General features: G+C 43.6%; 1 protein-coding gene across 1 annotated transcript in view; it reads right to left on the bottom strand.

Moving 5' to 3' along the window:
* The window catches only part of LOC138041990 (zinc transporter ZIP6-like), a 59,209-nt gene that overhangs the window by 24,317 nt on the left and 17,392 nt on the right, over positions 1 to 17,500 (bottom strand). The window contains exons 3-5 of the mRNA XM_068887714.1: positions 7,809 to 7,978; positions 5,124 to 5,288; positions 1,359 to 1,472 (exon numbers count right to left, since the gene is read on the bottom strand). Of these exons, the coding sequence (XP_068743815.1) occupies positions 1,359 to 1,472; positions 5,124 to 5,288; positions 7,809 to 7,978 (449 nt within the window). The remainder of the gene's footprint in view (positions 1 to 1,358; positions 1,473 to 5,123; positions 5,289 to 7,808; positions 7,979 to 17,500) is intronic.

The raw sequence follows: 17,500 nt of genomic DNA, 5'->3' as shown, positions 1-17,500 counted from the left end.
GAAATTAAAGCCATGCAAGTGACGACGACAGCGAAAAGTTATGATACTATTTGGCTCCCAAGAAGAATCAAAAAGAAGGAGGTACATCGACCCCCTTTGCAGAGTTAAACTAACTCCACGAACGTAATTTCCAACACAGAGGTCTTTTAACTCCTCTTGGAGAGTTAAATTCAATCCATGATTACTCGCCAATGGGAGTTATACTAACTCTGCAAAATGACCCCAAAAGAGGAGTTAAATTTTCCTCTCATTTAGAGTTAAAATAACCCCTATAATTTAAAGTTTAAATTAACTCCGAAAAGTGTAACTCCATCATGAGGAGTTATTTCAACCCCAGTGCTGGAGTTAAAGTAACTCTTCGAAAATTACTGTGATGTTACCATATTTCCACCAATAGCAAACCTCCTCCACACCCGCATAAAAACTAGCAACACCCACAATTCCTCTATTCGCTCTGAAGAAGAGCTAACGCACGAGACGTCAGCTTTCCAAGTCGTTCATGGTGGTAATTGGACCTTTATCAACACGTTTGATAAAAACCAAATTTCGAACAAAAAAATCCTAAAGATATCGAAGCCAAAGAAGTGACTCACTCGCTATCAGAGCCTCGCTCGTTCGTTTTGTGAAAACAAACTCGTCCGTAAATACCGTACGTCAACACTTTCCATGAAGATATCTAAATGTGAGAAACTCAGATGATTTTATTTTACATAGATTTAAAACCATGACGCATGATAAGCATAGCATAAGGTATATGGGACCACTTATCTGGTCAAAGATTATTAAACAATTAAAATGACCGAATCAGTTGACTCTTTCAAAAATCAAATTAGGAAGTTAAATCTAGCAGATACCGCAACACAAGGGTTTATTAGGGACTGCTATTTATGTAGCAAGTAAAGGGATATTTTCAAATTAGGATTAAGGAATACAAAACCTAGGGAAACATCTTAGGAATCTTGGTCATGAGAATGCGGACGAGGTAACCCGGACGGTAATATAAATAAGAACATAAATAGTTGGGAAAGAGGTTGGGTCGGAATTAAGAAAGGGTCCTATTACGTCTTTAGATAGGTATCTCCTATTAGTTTCTTACAAGCTGATAGCGATGACACATTAATAAAGGTATTGATTGATTGAAAGGAAAACGTCGTCATATTTTCGGGCAAAAAGCAATGAGATGAGCCAAAGATTACCCAAACAGCATCAATTACAGCTTTTCATCTTATTTCAGTGTTGATCACATACTTAATTACGCCTTTCCTCTAAAATAAAAAAAAAAATACTCCAGCAGAAAAAGACAACACTCAAATTTTTGCATCAATTTTATCACGTGGGAAAGCTACTTTTCTACTCACCATATTTTTGAGAACAATGTCTTTATTGTCAAAGGGCACCTCGTACTGGTTCTTCCCAAATGAACTGGCTCTTTCATTCTCTAAACTCGTGTGTTGACTTGAAAATCCAGGAAGCTGTGTCCAAAGATATTAACCTATTATTACTCTATCGCAAGAAACTGACTAAACCCGTCTCTACCTACTAATTCTAATCCAACCTTCATTGTTTCGTCACATTCACTAATTCTCTTAATTGGCATTTCAACGTTTTTGTGCCAACTCTGCAAAACCCTTCTCCGTAAGGACACATGATAATTGCTATATTTTCAGACTATATTTTATGAAGAAATACTAGCGACATGAATTAGCCAATACTTCTAATGGATGGGAAAACATTTAAAATGACGTTTCTATTAATAATAATAATAAAATCAATAATAATAATGATAATAATAATAATAATAGTAATAATAATAGTGCCGCCATGGAGGACATTGGACTAACATGGAATCCTAAGAAGTGCAATGTGATTCATGTGAGGAAAGGGGCTCAAGTGCATGATGCAGCAGGTGTGAGGTTAGGTCACGAGGGGGTCGTGGAAAGCTTGGACGCGAGTTCTACTTACAAGTTTCTAGGGGTGAGAGAGACTGTGATGCAGGATGAGAAGCTGGCATTGGAATGTGCGGCAAAGGTGTACCTGCAAAGGTTGTCATTAATTTGGAGTAGCCCCCTGTCTGATTCCAACCGTGTGACTGCAAGTAACCAGTTTGCTCTTCCAGTCCTCTCCTATTTGATGTGGACTCAGCATTGGCCTATTACAGAGCTTAGAGTGATCGACAGAGAGGCGAGAAAGATAATATGTGAGAACGGAGGGAAGCATCCGCTAAGTTCGACGGCTATGTTGTATCTACCCAGGGACAAGGGTGGGCGTGGCCTACGCGCAATTGAGCAAGAATACAAGCTAACAAAAATCAAATCTGCAATTAAGCTGTATGAGAATACAGATCCTACCATGAGGTTAGTTCAGAAGTTTGAAGAGAGGGCGAGTGAGAAGGGATTCACTTCGTTGGTTAAGGAGGCATGCAAGTACGCGGAGGAGCTGGACACGGGTTTGACTTTGAACTATCCGAAACCGTCATGCAGCCCGCGCCAAGCTCCGGATACAGAAATTCTAGGGAAGAAAGTTAAGGGTTATTTGAGGAGGACTGTGACGGAGAAGTTACAGGAAGAGATTGAGAGCGAGCAGTGGCATGGTCGCTTTCTGTGTGCACGGTGGCACGACAAAGATCTGAGCATGGATGAGTGTTTTGCTTGGCTACGGGAGTGGCCCTCAGCACCCACCCACACGATTACCGGGGTACTGGAGCTTTACGAACAGCTCACCCCTACTAGAGTGTATACAAAGATCAAAACAGGAACTTCACAAGGAGAGATCACGTGTAGGTTGTGCGGAGGCGCTGCAGAAACTCTTGCGCATGTTCTTGCAGGATGTCCTGCTTTAGCACAGTCCAAGTACTTGGAGCGACACAACGCTGCACTTAAGGTGTTGTTCTTTGAGGTGTGTAAAGACCTGCAGCTAGTGGACTCAGTACCACCATGGTACTCGTTAGTGGGACCCAAACCAGTGTACGAATCTCCGGAAGCTCAAGCTTACTGGGATGTACCAGTGTATGCCGAACAAAGCTATGTCAAGGCCAACAGAGTGGACGTCAGATTTGTGGATCACAGGAGGAAACGAGTCTGGGCAGTTGAAATGAGTTGCCCCTGGTTAGACAACCGTGGGAAAAAGTAGAGGGAGAAGACGGAAAAGTATGCTCCACTGCGCTGGGAGTTAAGGAAGCAGTACCCTGGCTATGTCGTGGAACAGTGCAACGTAGTGATTGATGTGCTAGGCGGTTGGTCTAAAGATTTAGAGAAAACAATAAAGAAACTTGTGGGCGCTAGAGGAAGGGAGGTTCTCAGAAGGATGCAGAAAGCTATTATCTCAAGTTCGCTTAACATAGCGCGGGCCTTCAAGGCCATCGTCAAATAATCTTACGAACTTTAGAAATTATAGAGTGTTAGAAAATTTTAAGGATTTTTTTATTTATTTATTTATTTTTAAATTTAAATTTAAATTAGAATTTTAGGATTTAGGATTTTAAGGATTATTATTGTTATGATATATATATATATATATATATATATATATATATATATATATAATGTATTTTATCATTTTAAAACGCTCCTTTATATAGAGACTTATGTTCCGTAAGAGGACATAGGCTACGCTTTGCGCCTTATGTACTTTTAACATTAGAGCATCCATACGTGTATACTGCAGATAATAATAATAATAATAATAATAATAATAACTTTATTTAGACTGGTAAAAAACCGGTCAATCAATGAACTTGATTGACTTGTATAAATCGGTGACCAGTATAAAAATCAAAGAAATTTAAAATAGAATTAACAACAAGAAACTAAGAAATATCAAGAATGGATAAAAAATTTAAAGAACGTCTAAATACTACGAAACTGGTGCTATATCTAAAAATTACAAATATCAATACAAGAGAAAAGTCTAAATACTACAAATATGGTTGGCGATATCTTTGTCCATAAAGTAAGTAAATGGACTATACTTGAACTGTGTAAGTGTCTTTTCCTCTCAACTGTCTTGGCCGTGTGTTCCAGCCCCTGGCAGCCAAGAATTTGAATGAGGTCTGTCCACACTTAGTTTTAACTAAAGGTAGATCTAGATCTGAGAGATCGACAATGTCTTTGTGATCGTTTTACTAAGTAACCTTTCAACTGCATGGTGCAGTTAATGTTGTCAATAATTTTGTACACATACGTACTGCAACCAAATAAAACGGCATCTGCTGCGAGGTGATAATAACAGCAATTTAGTACGCATGCTGAGTACATATCTTACGGTCGGCATTTGATATTGTTCGCATGACCTGATTTTGCAGGCGTTCTAAGCGTTGGGCGTTATCCTCACTGCATTCGGCCCATACTACACAACTACACAGTCTGCTTATAGATTCTAAATAAAATATCGCGACTAAGGAAAGATGAAATTCTGTTAAGCAATTCAAGATTGCAAAGAGGTTACAAGTTTATTCCACTCTGTGCGTAATTAGACAACGTTCGGATTCGACACTACCACACCACACATATAGGCTTCTCTTTTTGGTAATAGTCTGTTGGGGCTAGTTAGAGGCTAAAGTAGTTTTCATCGTTATTCAAACGCTCTACCATTATGAAAATAATGATGTCAGTGATAAAACCGTCAATCCTGGGGAAAACTTAGTCAGATCTTTGATTCTTGCATAGGCAAAGTTGGATATCGACATTATTCTATGTTGTACGCTGTATACTGTTGTATTGTAAGATCTTTGCCACGTATCGAGCGTGTTATTAATTAGTTAGATTCTAAATTCTAAACTTGAAAACGTTTCGCCTTCCCGGCCTCTTCAGTTCTTAATGAAGAGAACTGAAGAGGCCGGGAAGGCGAAACGTTTTCAAGTTTAGAATTTAGAATCTAACTAATCAATAACACGCTCGATACGTGGCAAAGGTCTTACAATACAACAGTATACAGCGTACAACATAGAATAATGTCCTGGGGAAAACATTTCCCTTTTAACTTTAACATCTGCTCTTCGGGAGAATAAAACAAAACCAAGATGAGCTTTGGTAAACAATATAAATGGTATCAATTTCATCAACACATCACTGATCAAGTAAAACCTCTCGTTCTTTTTCCTGTTGTAAAAAAATCATTCAACCAACCTTATCATCGACGTGGCTGTGACAGTCATGTTTTGTACCAATTTTGCGCCTGAGCCCTAAATGCATCAGGGTTTCAAACAGGTAAAATAAATAGATAGCACCCAGCACTACCGTAGCCTTCCACATAAATGACCCCTCCTCTCCATGTGCATGAAGACCAAATGACTGATCAGAGATAAAATTAAATTGAGAGTTAGCAAAAACCAATCCAAAACACATACGTATAATTTATCCCCAGGTCGAAATTACAGCAGCCATTTTCAACACACTCTCTCAATAATTATTCCTGGGGGTTAAATTATTGAACTATTAACCTACTGCAAGCTGTTTCTTAGTTAAACTGTTGGCCCGATGTGTTAGCCTGGCAAGGGTTAGGGTCAGAAATTCATGCCAGAAATTACGTTCTACGACGGTTTCACTCTAACGAACAGAAGCGTCTCGTTGGGTGCCCCCGGTGAATTGTACGCATATTTTTGCGCCTGAATTTAACAATAGAGTCATATCATACAGTTACTATACAAACTGAACCTCTAGTAGAGACCTTATTAAACAAAGACCCATGCCGTTTTTCATGAGGCTTTGTTCATTTAGAAGTAAACAAAATACTTCGCTCACAGTTTTAATAAACTTTAAGAGAGTGACCAAAGAAAAGAAAAAAATTGGGATCTCGTGATCACTGCCAAGCCAGGCACATTTTCAAGTCGTGAAAAATCATCTCATTAAAGATTTTCTTGTTCTCCTTGGTTTATTATTTTATTTCTTATAAACAGTGTAATTGGTAAACTCTAATTTATGATGGCCTGGTTTGAGCAGTGTGCTTTAAAATTGACAGTAATAATCTTGAATAACTAATAAAATATGAGACCATCAATAGTGACCTATACATACAGTTCATGGTAATGTAAGGGAACATGTTTTTGCAGTATGAACATATAACTAAGGTAGCCAAAATCACATAGAATCTATACATTAAGGCCCCGTTTATATAGAGAAAAGTTGTCCCGGGTAGAAAGGTCATACGCCTACCCGAGCTACCCTGGGCGAGCCACCTTTTCTTACCTCTCCTTATAAAAAGTGGCTCCTCTGGAAGTGTGACCCGCCTAGCCGTGTCACCCTTTTTCGATGGGAGGGTCACCGTCCTAGCCGGGCCAACTTTTCTTCTCATAAACACTTTGGCTCGGTCTACCGGGACAACTCCACTGAAATTGAAGGCCGTGTTTTATCTTTAAAACAAACAAGTTAAATCTAAGTAAAGAGTGACCGGTGTGAATGATTTTTTAACAAATATAAATCCAGCGGAAAGAGGGATCTTGAAGCAATGATATGTTAAGCAGAGCCAATGACTAATTTATTAGGATTAACTTTGACTCGGTCAACCAGGACAACTTTACTCATGTAAACGGTCGTGAGAAGTTGGCCCGGTAAGTCGGGTGACCCTTGAACCCGGAGTAGCTTTCTCCATATAAACGGGGCCTTAGACAGAAAAATATTTTTCCAATGAATGTCACTTTAATCTACGCTCTTAGATTATTACGAATTCAGTGTATTCAGAACAGTGCGGCAAGATTAGTAGTGCAAGCGAGCAAATTTAATCATGTCACTCCAGTTTTGATAGAATTCCACTGGCTTCCCGTCCGTTTCCGAATTATTTTTAAGATATTGCTCATGGTGTACAAGTGCTTGCATGATATGGCTCCCCCATACTTGACTAACGTCATAAAACTGAGAAAAACGTCACGTTCTTCAATCCAATCTTTCAAGAAAGATTTAGTTTTAAGTGATCTTTGATGAAAAATGACATTTTATTACTGCTTTTATATAAGTTTGATATTTATTTTCTCTTATTGTGAAGCGCCATGAATTTTTGATGTGAGTGCCATACAAGTTTTATTATTATTATTATTATTATTATTATTATTAAACTGTTTTCCATTCACCAAACTTTTCACGTATCTGACGTCTTTGCCACACGTCATAAGGGGCCACACGGAAGCTTCATTGTAAACAAAGTTCATAAAACATGTGCGCAGAAGTTTTGGACAGCTTCAAAAAGTATGTTCCTCCCAAGATAAAGATGTATGGTATGCTCTTCCCATAGATTGAACTGGCAGGCTGACTTCACTTCAACAGACTTATCTGATTAGAGTTTAATGTGAAGTGCTAGTTTTGTACCCCATATGAACCATGTGAGCGTTAGCCCTACTAATGGAAATGGGCCCACACAAGGACCAAGAAAAACTCTGACCAGGGTGGGAATTGAACCCACGACCCTCGGTTAGATCCCCACTGCTCTACCGACTTAGCTGCAAGGTCTGACGTGAGCAACCAAGTCAGAGATTTTCTCTGTCCTTGTGTGGGCCCATTTCCATTAGTAGGGCTACCGCTCACATGGTTCATGGAGTACAAAACTAGCACTTCAAATTACACTCTAATCAGTTAAGTCTGTTGAAATATAAGTGCTACACGGTCAACGTTTGTAAAAACGTAACCCTTCCTTGACTTTACTTCAGCCTCGTGGCTTCCGAAACGAAATGAATGAATGAATTCAAAATTCGACATGGGTTGCTAAGTTGCCACACCTAACTCCTAAAGGATGTTTAAATTTTCTCGAGTCCACATAATTCTATTTTGCAATGCAAAATACAATACACTTCTCTTATTTAAGAATATGATAAGTGTACTTACATGAGGCAACAAATGAAGCAAGCTATCGGCAGCAAGCGACCCCACAGCAAGTCCTACTAACATGTCCAAGACCTTCTTGTAAAGTTTCTTTCCAATGAATGGTATAGTGGCCACACCTGCCAGAGATGTCACGCTAATCAACGTCACAGAGACAAGGCCATAACCCCAAACTAAAGGATAGAGCAACAAATTGTCAGTACAACCATGCAAAAAAAATAATTCTAAGCGCAAGAAGCGAGCCAGAGATGCTAATCATGGTCACAGAGACAAGGCCATAACCCCAAACTAACGCATAGAGCAACAAATTGTCAGTGTAATCATGCAAAAAATAATTTTAAGGGCAAGAAGCGAGCCATTTGCAAGTGTTCAGAGTCAGGTTTTGAGCTCACAAGTCGCCAATATGATCATCATCATCATCATATCCTTTATTTAAACACGATAGGGTTTAAAGCTCAGAGCTTGTGGGGTCGTGTAAACAATATTTATTTCCAGGAATTTTCTAGATATTATTCATTTCATTATGTCCACCCTGACTCCAGCTTCGATAACCAGTTTGCGGAGCATCGCATAGCATAGGCTACCCCAGATTTATAATGGGAGAGAGGCCTCGAGCAACCGTACTCTGTTAAGAGTATGTTAGGGTGCATCGTGTTAATGAAATCAAATAATAAAAGTGTATCTTGTTCCTTCTCAAATGCACAAAACGTGCCATCAACGTATCGTCGATAAAAAAAGTTTTGGACGCCTTGTAGTTCTCCAACCAAATATTTCCCTTAAGGCTCAAAAAAGATTGGCTAAAGCAGGAGCAAGTGGGGATCCCATAGCCACACCATCAACGTGATAGTAAAACAAACCTTTGAATAACAAATGTGTTTGAAAAGTAGCGAGGTGGAAAAGGCTTTTAGGCTCAGTGGTACTCAGCTTAAGGGTGCCCTAGGGGAAGACTTCCCCATCGCCGCACAAACATGACACGAACTAAAACGCTCTCCGATGGCCGAAACCAGTCCGGCCACCAAAAATAATCCCCTTGCCAGGGACTTCATCCAACAGATTACATGATGTTCTTGATGCAAGTCATCCAACAGGCGAACCAAGTGTCCAACGTGCCACCAAGCGTTCAGAACGTCGGACGGGTTCGGAAGGTTCCACCACCACATTGGCATCGACGACGCAGTTGGATAGGCGCGAAGCGAGAGATTGTCCAATGGAGCGGCCGTCTGCGACAGGTGTAATCCCGACGACGACGGTAAGGCAAGAGGAACGAATAAAGTCAAATGATCCAAACCCTTTCTCAAATAGGAATGTGTGGGAGGTCGGAGCACATACTTACTTACGAGCCACGGGTAGTGTCGGTCGCCGTACTATGAAGTAAGCACGAACAGTGATGTCTTTGTGCCGATCACACGCCATCACTGCCAACGTGCCTGTGGGTTAGAGAAGATCGTAGGGGGCAAAAAGTTGCTCCTCGGTGCTCTGCTGCTGCTCTTCCCTCTGGCGGAATTGCTTCGCCGGTATCGTCTTTCATTCATTTGTTTGCGATGGCTGGCTCGACATGCCCGCCTCCTTTCAAGGATTCGATGGCAATGGGTGCAGTAATACCGTCGGTTGATCTCCAGGCGATGGCGTTGCTTTAATGGTTCTCGGTGGGTCTTCCGATAGCGTCGTTACCTCTGGCGGACTTGTTCGCGATACTGGGATCGGTACACCCTCTGCCTCTGACAAATTTGTTCGCGATGAGCCTGCTAATACTGTCGCTGAAATTCACAGAGTTGTTGGCGATAGGTGGTCCAATACAGACGTACACATTTCACGAACTCGTTCTCGATGTCGTTGGTAATACCGACGCTTTTGTCCCCGGATCTGTTTGCGATACAATTGTTCACGTTCCAGATCCCCCTGGCCTCACTTTCTCTCGATGTGCTGGACTCGTCGCCTCCGTGCTTGGGCTAAGAGATCTTGGTCGTCCTCGTGCACGGACAAAGTTCCTGTCAACGTCAAGGGCTGGGGAGGGGATCATTTCCGACGCCTCTGAGCTTGCACCAACAGATCCCGATGCTCTTCATGCACAGCCAGGGTGTCAGTCAAGGTTTTGCCAGCATCGATGTCATCTCTTCTCGTTGATTTGCTGGCGATGAGCGTCATAGCTATGACGGTTTCTTTCGTTAAGTTTCTCCCGGTGTCGTTCTTGTTACCGACGGTAAGATACGAAGAATTACACCGCGCAGGTAACAGACCATCACTACTGGCCGGATGCGCGCCGATGCCCAAGATGTTGGAGGTTTCACGACGTTCGAGGTTTTTGGACATATTTGTAAATGGACGTTCCGAAGAGCATGTGTAAATAACAAAATATTTGAAAATAACAAAGAAAGAGACGACATCATAAATGTTAAAACAAAAGAAATTATTTAGTCGAAAAAAAAGAAAGCGATACGGGAGTGTCGGTGGTTTGGCTTGGTAGCCACGGGCATCGGGGCTTGTAGGAATTGTCGGGTCCGCTCGTGGTTGATGTAGAAGGTATCGCGATCCAGTCCCACTCTGGCCACGCATCCATTGCGCGAAACGACCTTGGGACAATGATGACGTAAGGGAGCTCGGTAATGACCACAGGAACCCACGGCGCTGAGGCGCGACAGATCCTCAAATTTCGAGCCACCCAAAGGTTCTGAATTGATGTTGGGAATCCCCCAGCTGGTGAGCCATCGTCGTTTGATCATCCTCCCTTTGAAAGCCAGCAATGGACAACAAGGGATCTTGTGTTGCTCGGTGTCAGACATCCACAGATAACTTGCTGGCGACATGGTACGAACCATGTAAATAATACTGGAGCCCTTGGACGTGCTGGGTGCAATAAGTGGCGGTACGTCGATCTTTGGTCGAGAGATCAGGCCACAGTACCGAAGGTTTGTAATGAAGGGCACCTACATCTTTTCCCATCCAATCACATGAAAAAAATTGACGCCCCGTAGCAAATCCTTTCAGGTCGATCACCAAACACAATTTATCTAAGAGGCATGTCCTTGTCACGTCTCCAAACTCTTGGTTTGATGGTTTGGGTAAGGACGCCTCTTTTTATACAAGATCAAGTGCACAACCTTTTGGATCGTGAGTCAAATCCTGAGAAGAAAACGAAGAAGATGATGATGAGTACGTCTTGGGAGTACGGAGACTATTCGCCCGCAAGATACGCGTGTCCTGAAAAGAACAAAGAAGAGAAACCCCCTACCAAACGTTCTCGTGCGAGTTAGAGAAACAAAAAGGACGACGATGCGGTCTGCTCACCAAAACTTACTAGGAAGCCCGCCAGAAAGCCATGGAACAGAGACAAGAAAAAGAAAGAAGAAGAGGCCGAACTGAATGCAGCCACTCAAGAGTTGGACGCGTTGCTGGTGTCCGTACCATGCTTGGATGACTTGCCCTCGTACGAGGAGATGATAAGAACAGAACCGTTGCCAACACCAGAGGTGAAGCTGAGGCCAGCAGCACCTGGGCACCTGGAACCTGGGGAGGTCTTGGTACCCTTGATCGTACCCATAGAGCCAATGGTGGACAGGATTCCTGCATGGCTTGCCGTGGTGACTGCCCCTACCATACCACCACTGCCACCATCCCCAGACCCAGAGTACTAACCTGTCTTGTATCCGTTTCACGACACGCCTTTGCGCGAGTGACCCTCCAAGACCAACGTGTACTGCCGAGATTTTGACAACACCTGTCCGTTCTGGGTGATGGGTCATGACAGAGCCTACGTGTGGATGACCGGGGTCCTACACCAACTCCATCACAACATTAAGAAAGGACCCTGTTTTTGTAAAAAGAAAAGTAAAGTGGTGCGAACAATGAACCCGCACTTCCCCAACGTGGGTCGCTTCTTTTTGGTGTTCCTCTAGAACAAATCCTGTCGGTTCTTCCACAGGTTGGACAGCCCGTGTTCGGAACAGATCTTTACACACCGACTGGAAGAGTCCAGAAAACGAGGTTGGGTGAACGAAGGGGAGGAAGAGGACCCTCATCAAGCCCGAAAAAAAGCCTGGCTGGTGGAACACGAGAACAAAATGGTCGTGATACCTGTGCCTAGTCTGCCTCAGGAAAAGTTGAAGTCGGAGCTAGAAACAGATGCGAGAAAGCGGAGAATGCTGAGCCACAAGAAGAAGCTGCGTGACTGAGACCAGTTGGAGTGGAAGGTGTGACGATCCATTTATCCAATCCACCTAGCATCTTTATCAATTCCCGACATAGCCAGGTGATCAAACTCCATCGAACTCGTCGTCCGACTTCGGGATAAGGGATTTGGGTCAAATGGGTGATGGCCGCTTCCAACAGAAGTCGTCTGAGCTCAGCCCACAACATTCTCGAAATAACACATATTTTAAGTTTCCAGCTTTCATTTACACCTTATCGACCTGAATCTCATTATCTTTTAATTGACAAAAACACAAGAGTAACAGTCCAAGTGTAATTGAGATGGTCTGGGTTAGAGTTAGGGTAAGGGACGGATTTCCCACCCAAGAACATGGCCGAATTCGAAGCCATGAAAGGAGGGATTGACTATAAGTGGAGCCATTTTGTCGTCTACCCGTCTACCCTGACGACGACCCTCGACCCCGAACGCGCTTACGTCGCATGGCAAACCCTTGAAAAGCGTCATCCGCAGGAAGTCCCGACCATTCTGGTGCGGATGAGACATTGGCTCGTCACCAAAACATGTCGAAACGCAAGCGCCGCTGCGATGCCACCAGCCCCGTCGTGAGTGTGTACACGGCCGACACCGGGTGCCTTGAGTGGCGTGGCCCAGTACGCCCAGGGTCAAGGGGAAATTGGCTTACACATTGCATCGTCCTTTCAACAACGGTTCGAGACGCTCCCGGTCTTGGTGTTTCACAAGGATGAGCGATGGCAACCCGATCTGGTGAGATGCAACCTCTGAAACGATGGAATGGAGGGAATTGCTATGTCTTGATGGTCATCGACGTGTCGTCCAAATACGTATGGACCGTCCCAGTGAATAACAAGACGTGCACGGCCTTGACTCGAGCATTTGAGACGATTTTACGACAAGGATAAAAAGCCCAACGTTTACAGACTGATCTGGGCAAAGATTGTTACAATGCGACGTTTCATCCGATGTTGGAACGAGAAGGTAGCCATCACTTTTCGACACATGGAGATGTCAAAGCCGCGGTGGTGGAACGGTTCAATCATACTTTGAGAAAACGTATGTATCGGTATTTTATCGCTCGAAATACCCCCAACGTATCACGGTGTCTTACCCCAAGTGTTGAATGGATACAACCAGAGTAAGAAAGAAACATCGACCTTTCAAGAAAGGGTATCTACGAGAATGGACGGAAGAGGTCTATTTCATCGAACGTGTGTTACCCAGACCCGTGGTTATGTATAAACTTAAGGAATGGGACGGGACAGGGCGTGTTCCTGCTTCATACGCCAACGGCTTCAGAGAACCCCAAAGACATCCTCGTGCATTCTGTTACCAGTTCATTCCGAAATAAGAATGCTAATGGGTACTTTTGCATGTACTCGTTTGAGTACCACGACGTCCATGGATCTCGGAGTCGGAGAAGGAATGGTACTGTCCGAGCCAAAGACCTGACAACTTTGTCGACTGGTGTGGAATTGGTGAAGAAGATCATTCATACGTTGGAACAGCAGATCCTGGACACGTTGCCAGTGAGGAAGACGTTGTACAAGAACGTGACGGTAGGATCAAAGACCGTGAGGAGAAAGACAGCCGTCACGATCCGATGGGACAGGGACAACTTGGTGATGAACAATACCGACATCTTGACTGAATCGGTCAAATGTATGTATTTTGGATTTACCGCGGAAATGGCCCGGAATATGGGTTGGTTGACATACTATACGACGTCGTTTAATGAGGTGGCTCACGTCTAATCAGGTCCTACTCTATTGCTAGAACCGCAAGACAAGAAAGGACCCAGAGTGGACTTAACGAAAGAATAATTTTACGATGGAGCCGTATACAAAGAATTTCCGACCACTTTTGTCAAGCGACCTGTACGTGAACCTGATCGACAGTCAGTGGGTGGATCAGACCTATGACGAACTGCTCGAGATCGTCGCCTATAAAAACGAGGGGATTTGGTGGGAACCTCGACATATCGAGTATCATTGTCTCTGAGGATCCAGGGTCGAGATCGTACAAGTTCGTGTGACCGAAGTGGACCGAAGTGGACCGAAGTCGGGTGTTGTTTCCTACAGGTAAAGTGCTTCCCGTCCGATTGCATTTTTGTAGCTTCATGGAACCGGTCGTTTTACTCAGTGACGTGTCGCTGGAGTTTCCCAAGAATACCAGCAGTGCTTTCAAAGTCTGTTTACCGCATCCCGTCCAATTTGATGGCAACTGAGAAGTCGGTCTGGTGTCTGTCTCCGTGCCCGACTGGGAAATCTGGAACTGAATGAACTGTTCGATCCAACCAATGACACACTAGCAAGAGTTAAGTATAATGTTAAGCATACACCAGGGAATACCCACACGCTGGAAACGAAAACGGTCGTGACGTTCTCGTCGAAAATCAAACAGCCATCGGTGGACAAGGTCGGGTTCATGAAAGCCCTCATCGCCGAGGTAGAATGGCAGATCACTACGAGACTCGAAGGCATTAGTGGTGGGATAGCCGAGGACGCAAAATGGCCAAACTTTCGTTGGGAAGAAGAGGATGCTGTGACGGAGAGAAAAGTTTTGGCGGACATTAAATCGTTGCGTGAGGATATGAAGTCCAAGAATCCACAGCTTTTCGCACAGGATGGATCACGAACTGGCATATAACCGCCAAGAGAATGACCAAGGTGGAAACGACCGAATTGACAGGGGGACCTTTAAGGGTCATGTACCCCGGGGCAGGGGTCGTTTTGATACAATGATACAACACTTTATTCAAGAGATAAAAAAAATTAAAGTTACAAAATATCTCTCGAAAGGGGATATCTAGAGGTCAACCCTGTATAAAAGACTCCCCAAAATAAAAGATGAAAAGGTTAAATCTAGAATCTAAAACGTTATATACAGATAATTAAAACTGTTTACAATCGTATTAATCAATATTCATATAAGTCCTTAATCTGTTGCAAAATAAAGTCAGCGATCCTGCGTGTACAACATCTTTAGGCAAGTTATTCCACATGTTAAAGACCATACAAAGAAAGAATATTTGTAGCAATTAACGATGGCAACTTTTACATCGAGCTTATAATCATGATTTGCTCTAGTTCGATTACATTTAGTAAGTTCAAAAAAGTCCGAAAAAGAAAGGCTATCTATTCCCAAAAATATCTTGCAGCACTGGACTAGAGATAAGAACTCTCTACGTTTCTCCGCCACTTCAGTAAGCGGCAGTGGTCTTCATAGCTCATTTCTCCGCGCTTTTGCTTTGACGCCAACTGTAATGCTCTTCTTTGGACTTTTACCAAGCACGTCTTACCAACGACTTAAAGAGGCAAGAAAACGCGTACCGTTTATCGTTTCCAAGTGATCGCCTAATTATACCTAACACTTAGTTCGCCGCCTTTTTTACTATGTAGGAACGTGTTTACCCCAAGATAGATCGTAGTTTAGTGTGACCCCTAGGTCCTTGGCACTTTCAACAGATTTTAGTTGTGTACCTGTGTACCTAGGCAGTAACTTGGCTGAGATCTGTCTCTACTGTGCGTTACACGCATGACTTCACATTTTGCGGGATTAAAAAGTAGCTGCCACTTGTTAGCTTAATTTATTCAGGTCAAGCTGTACGGCTGGTATATCCTTATCAGGCTCATTGATCGTATGGTAGATTTTGGTGTCATCAGCGTAGATTTTTTGACTGTTGATGTTATGTTTGCCGAAATATCATTTATATAGATAATAAATAAGATTGGGCCGAGTATTGTTCCTTGGGGCACGCCTGAAATCACGGGTGACCAGTCTGAACAATTGCCCCTTACCACGACACGCTGCCTTCTATTCGTCAAGAAATTTCTAATCCACAGTAGTAGAGAGCCATCTATCCCATGCCGCTGTAGTTTCAGCAACAAACGCTCATGTGGCACACTGTCAAAAGCCTTAGGGAGATCTAAGAAGATGATATCCGTTTGCAGCGAGCGATTCCTAGCCTTTCCCCAGTCGTTATAACATGTAAGTCAGGTCGTGGACTGGAAGTTTACGAATCTCAATCAGGGCTTCAAGATGCCGTCACCTCGATGTCACATACATTGCTGGTGTATTCGGACGTGGTGGGCACATTCAATGGTTACCCTTGCGTCGTCCTTACTTGGACGTGATCGAAGTCAGTTTGGCCGAAAGTAATGGAAGCCTGGCCTTACTTTGGAAAAGGCAAAACCATCGTCACCTTTCAGTTTCGACGACAAGGTGACGGGAACGTATAAAAACCAGCACACCCTAGGGGTAGAAAGGACACATCATGAGAGGTGGCAGTCTGACGCAGTATGTTTCCCGCCCTTCGTGGTCAGGACGGGAATGGGTTCATGGAGGAACTGATCAAGATCGCAGCACCCATCGTGCTGGAATCCTTACAATCGGTTCTCAGTGCCACGTCAAGTGGACTGTCTCTGGGGGCTACAGGGCAGGTCATTGGACAAACCTTGAGACGGTTCTTAAACGAAAAGCCGGTGATATCCTGAAAGCCGTTATGAAAGCCAGAGGACAGTACGGCTATAAAAAAGCCCAACGTCGTGTGTCAGATATCTTTGGACGAAAATGAGAGCGTTCGTGGCTCAATCGCGTCCGCTTTGACATCGTGCATGGAGCCGATATTGGACGACCACCAGTATAAAACTAACGGACCATCCCCGTCAGTACAGTGGTTGGTTGAGCAGAGCGGTGCTACGACCTCCCGAGTACACCTTGGTACAATCCTCAGTACGACGATTACAACCCAAAAGACAAAGAAGGAGGCGATGAGTTTGAACGTATTTACAGCTCCGTCGGCCGACGTGACCGTGAAAGGTTATCGAGACGTCTCATACAGTCAGTCCAGTACGGGCATCACGCCCATACCGTTTCGGTCGGGGTCCTGGACGATTTTGTCGATTTGAACCAAAGTTATTAAACAATTAGACCCGTAGCCCTTCCGGGCTACGGGTCAATAGCTCATGAGGCGAAGCCGAATGGGCTATTGACCCGTGGCGCTTGAGGGCGAAGGGTCTAATTGTTCTAGTATCACCCAACTAATCGGAAGGAAAAGACAATAATAAAGTTAGCAAATGCGAGTTGAAAATATATTTATTTGAGAATAAAACGAAAGAAATGGCATCGCGCTCTTCGCTACTTGAGCACTATTACTAATAGTCCTCTAGTAGCGTAGCCAATAAAAATGCAGCATTTGCATTAGTCCACTAGTTGGGTCATACTAATTGGAAATAGACCTGGGTTTGAACTCGAACTCGACCAACGGTATTGTGGCCGATGCAAACAGTGCTTCACATGCTACCAACACCAAGTTTATCTGGGTCACAGCCTCTTCAAGCAGATGAAGTTCCGGTTCAATGGGACCTTGATAAGCGAAAAGACCGACATGTATACCTACATGGCCTTTTTGGAAACGATACTGAACTACAACCGAGACGAAGGGGAGACCTTGCTAGCACCTCACGGTTGGGTGAGTTATTTAGATGTGACAGAACAGTTGGCATCCACTGGAGCCGACGATGGCATTTGC

The sequence above is a fragment of the Montipora capricornis genome, chromosome 3 (assembly GCF_036669925.1).
Source record: "Montipora capricornis isolate CH-2021 chromosome 3, ASM3666992v2, whole genome shotgun sequence".
Classification (NCBI taxonomy): Eukaryota; Metazoa; Cnidaria; class Anthozoa; order Scleractinia; family Acroporidae; genus Montipora; species Montipora capricornis.
Note: the sequence above shows the minus strand (reverse complement) of the source record. Positions and strands in the feature narration are given on the sequence as shown.